Source organism: Nicotiana tabacum, chromosome 17 (assembly GCF_000715075.1).
Source record: "Nicotiana tabacum cultivar K326 chromosome 17, ASM71507v2, whole genome shotgun sequence".
Classification (NCBI taxonomy): Eukaryota; Viridiplantae; Streptophyta; class Magnoliopsida; order Solanales; family Solanaceae; genus Nicotiana; species Nicotiana tabacum.
In genome coordinates, this window is record NC_134096.1 from 70,657,751 (window position 1) to 70,660,379 (window position 2,629).

The window sequence follows — 2,629 nt, forward strand, 5'->3', positions numbered from 1 at the left end:
TAATTAATTATTGTAATTTATACTCCCTCCGTTCTAATTTATGTGAACCTATTTGACTGGGCACGAAGTTTAAGAAAAAATAAAGACTTTTGGAATTTGTGGTCCTAAACAATTCAAAAAGGGTTCAGAGTATTTGTGTGGTTATAAAAGCTTCTCATTAAGGATAGAATTGTAAGTTTAAGCAAAATTATTTCCAAATTTAGAAATGGATCATTCTTTTTGGAACGGACCAAAAAGAAAATAGGTTCACATAAACTGGAATGGAGGTAGTAGTATTTTTTACCTAGTTTCTAAATATATAAATTTTATTTTGAAAAACTAAATAATTCTATATCCAAATGCATGATTAAAATTAAGAAGTTTGAATCTTGAAAAGCAAAAAAAGTCACATAAATTGGGACAGAGAGAGTATTAGGTTACAAGTTCAAATTTTAGCTTTTACCTATTATTGATAGAAGAAACAACATAAAAAGTAAACATAGAAGCACCAACGTTTTTTGGAAGTGGAATATCACTGCACAATTAAAGGAAGCAGGGAAGGAAGGAGGCATTTAATTTCTCATCAGAAAGAGAGAAATGGGGGTTTTCTAAGTTAGCTAATAACTTGTAACTGGAGTGGCAAACTCAAGAAATTCTTCATCTCTCTAATGCTAACATTTGCTTTTCTTCTAACGTTACCAATGCTTCAACACCACGAAGACAAGCTATTCTGCCACGGACCAAATGGTGATGATACTCTTCCTGGTTTTCCCCATCCAAAATCTATACTATAACCAGAAAATTTGCACATGTTACTGCAAAAATATGTGTCGAATTCTTCAAAATAGAACAGTGGTCTTCCATTTTTAGTGCATTCCTCTATTTCAAATTTTCAATGACCAAGGCATTTTGTTTAACAGGATCTTTCTTGTACACTGCTTCAAGTTCTTTCCTAAGGTTGCAAACCAATGTTGCTATTTTCATCTCATCTTCCTTAGTCACGACGAGTAAAAAAACACTCAAGAGATTTCCTATACTGTTTTGTGGCAAAGGGGGGACGACCAGTGGGCGTATATCAACGTCATTCAACATCATGGACGGTCTAAATGTACCAGAATTATTGTTAATTCTTGATGCTGCTTTCGTGACGAATTTGAACATAATTGCACTCACAACTTCAGAACGACTAGGATTCTTGACCCCCGATTCAACTGCAACTATTGCTCTAAGGGCGCCTAATTTGGAGCCAGAGAAAAGGAACTTCCTATGTGCGCGCACATTTTTCAGTATTGGACTGAAAAGGTGGATCAAACAGAGAACCATTTAGTGATGGAAAGATTGAATCTCCAATGAATTTAGGACGAGGAATTATGTTTGGATTGCGTGTTACTCTAGTGTCTAGCCCAATCATGGAAAAAACTAGCTGCAGGGTAATATGAGGCTAGTGTTGTTGCAAGAGAACTTTGTAATCTGTTAGTTATATGGGCAAGTTGCACTAGTTGATTGTTATTGTAGAAAAAGACTAGAGGAATGTATAAATGACTCAAAGATTGGTCAATAAAAGAGAGCCCGTGGTACTTAAGAGAAGAAGGGGAGGGAGAAGAAGGCTTGACAATGGTTTTCTCAGGAATTGAAATACGTTGAGATGGAACTGCAGCCATGTTTACTTTCTTTTTTCCAGTTTCTCTTTAGCAAATACAAACGTTCATCCTATATATAACAAGGGACATGGCATATATAGTATCATACGTGGATATGCTAAAGGATTTAAGTTATTGTACTTGTTGGTAGTCAAAGATTTCTTTTTGAAAATCTATATAGCCATGAGTCTATTTATTTTACAAGTGTCCTATCAATTTTTAAGTGACTTCTTGCATGAAACCTTAAAGCCAAGTGTTGAGAGGCTTTGACAAGTGGCTATGCAAATCTACCATGTGTCTTCATGCATGGAAGACTAGGTACACTTGTTAATATTGAAGCCAAGTGGACTAATATATTTGGACAAGTGTTAAAAGAGTCTCCACACTTGTCATACATGCAACCTCCCTAATTACCTATAAATAGGTTGTGGATTAGCCATCATAACCAAGTCAATTCTTAACCAAGAATTCATCTTGCTAATCATTACTTTCTTCCTACAACATTTTTAATTTCTGTAACAGCTACAGATTAATTCCTTCATCTATATCTGTCCAACAACTTTGCCTATAAAAGGGCAGTCTTCTTTGTGAATTATCCAACACAGAAAATACCTTCATCTTCTCTTCTTTTTGGGTAACTGTTTTGTGCAAATTCTAAACTTTCAGCCACGAGTGCACGTGTTTGGAGGTGCTATGGAACCTTGGGGAGCGACCAGCCTTAACGATTTATACCCAGTCGGGCCGAAATCGCTTTCAAGGCAGTGACCTGCCACGGCACAATATTTTTGATAAGTTGTTCTTCTTTCATTCTTGTTCTTAGTCAATATTATATACTCATTTTTCTTACAATTTGAAAGCGACTTCGCATATAATATTGACTAATGGCCACCACTTTAAACAAAACACTCCCTGATCTCTCAAAGCTTGAGTCTTTATATGGAAACAATTATAAGCATTGGTCCCAGAAACTTTTAATTTTCTTTGAACAATTAGAAGTTGATTATGTTTTT

At 35.3% G+C, this 2,629-nt stretch overlaps 1 protein-coding gene across 1 annotated transcript; it reads right to left on the minus strand.

Moving 5' to 3' along the window:
* Positions 1-636: 636 nt before the first annotated feature.
* LOC107759227 (acyltransferase Pun1-like) lies at positions 637-1,302 on the minus strand. The gene is made up of 2 exons (XM_016577116.2): positions 880-1,302; positions 637-762 (listed from the first exon to the last, which is right to left on the minus strand). Exons 1-2 carry the CDS (start codon positions 1,300-1,302, stop codon positions 637-639), a joined length of 549 nt encoding a protein of 182 aa, XP_016432602.2.
* Between the last annotated feature and the right edge of the window lie 1,327 nt (positions 1,303-2,629).

Bases quoted from the DNA above. Each gene is read 5' to 3' on its own strand.
- LOC107759227 (XM_016577116.2), bottom strand. From the start codon at position 1,302: ATGGTTCTCTGTTTGATCCACCTTTTCAGTCCAATACTGAAAAATGTG. The intron at 763-879 runs GTCATTGAAAAT...GTTATAGTATAG, and splicing joins CTGTTAAACAAAATGCCTTG to ATTTTGGATGGGGAAAACCA.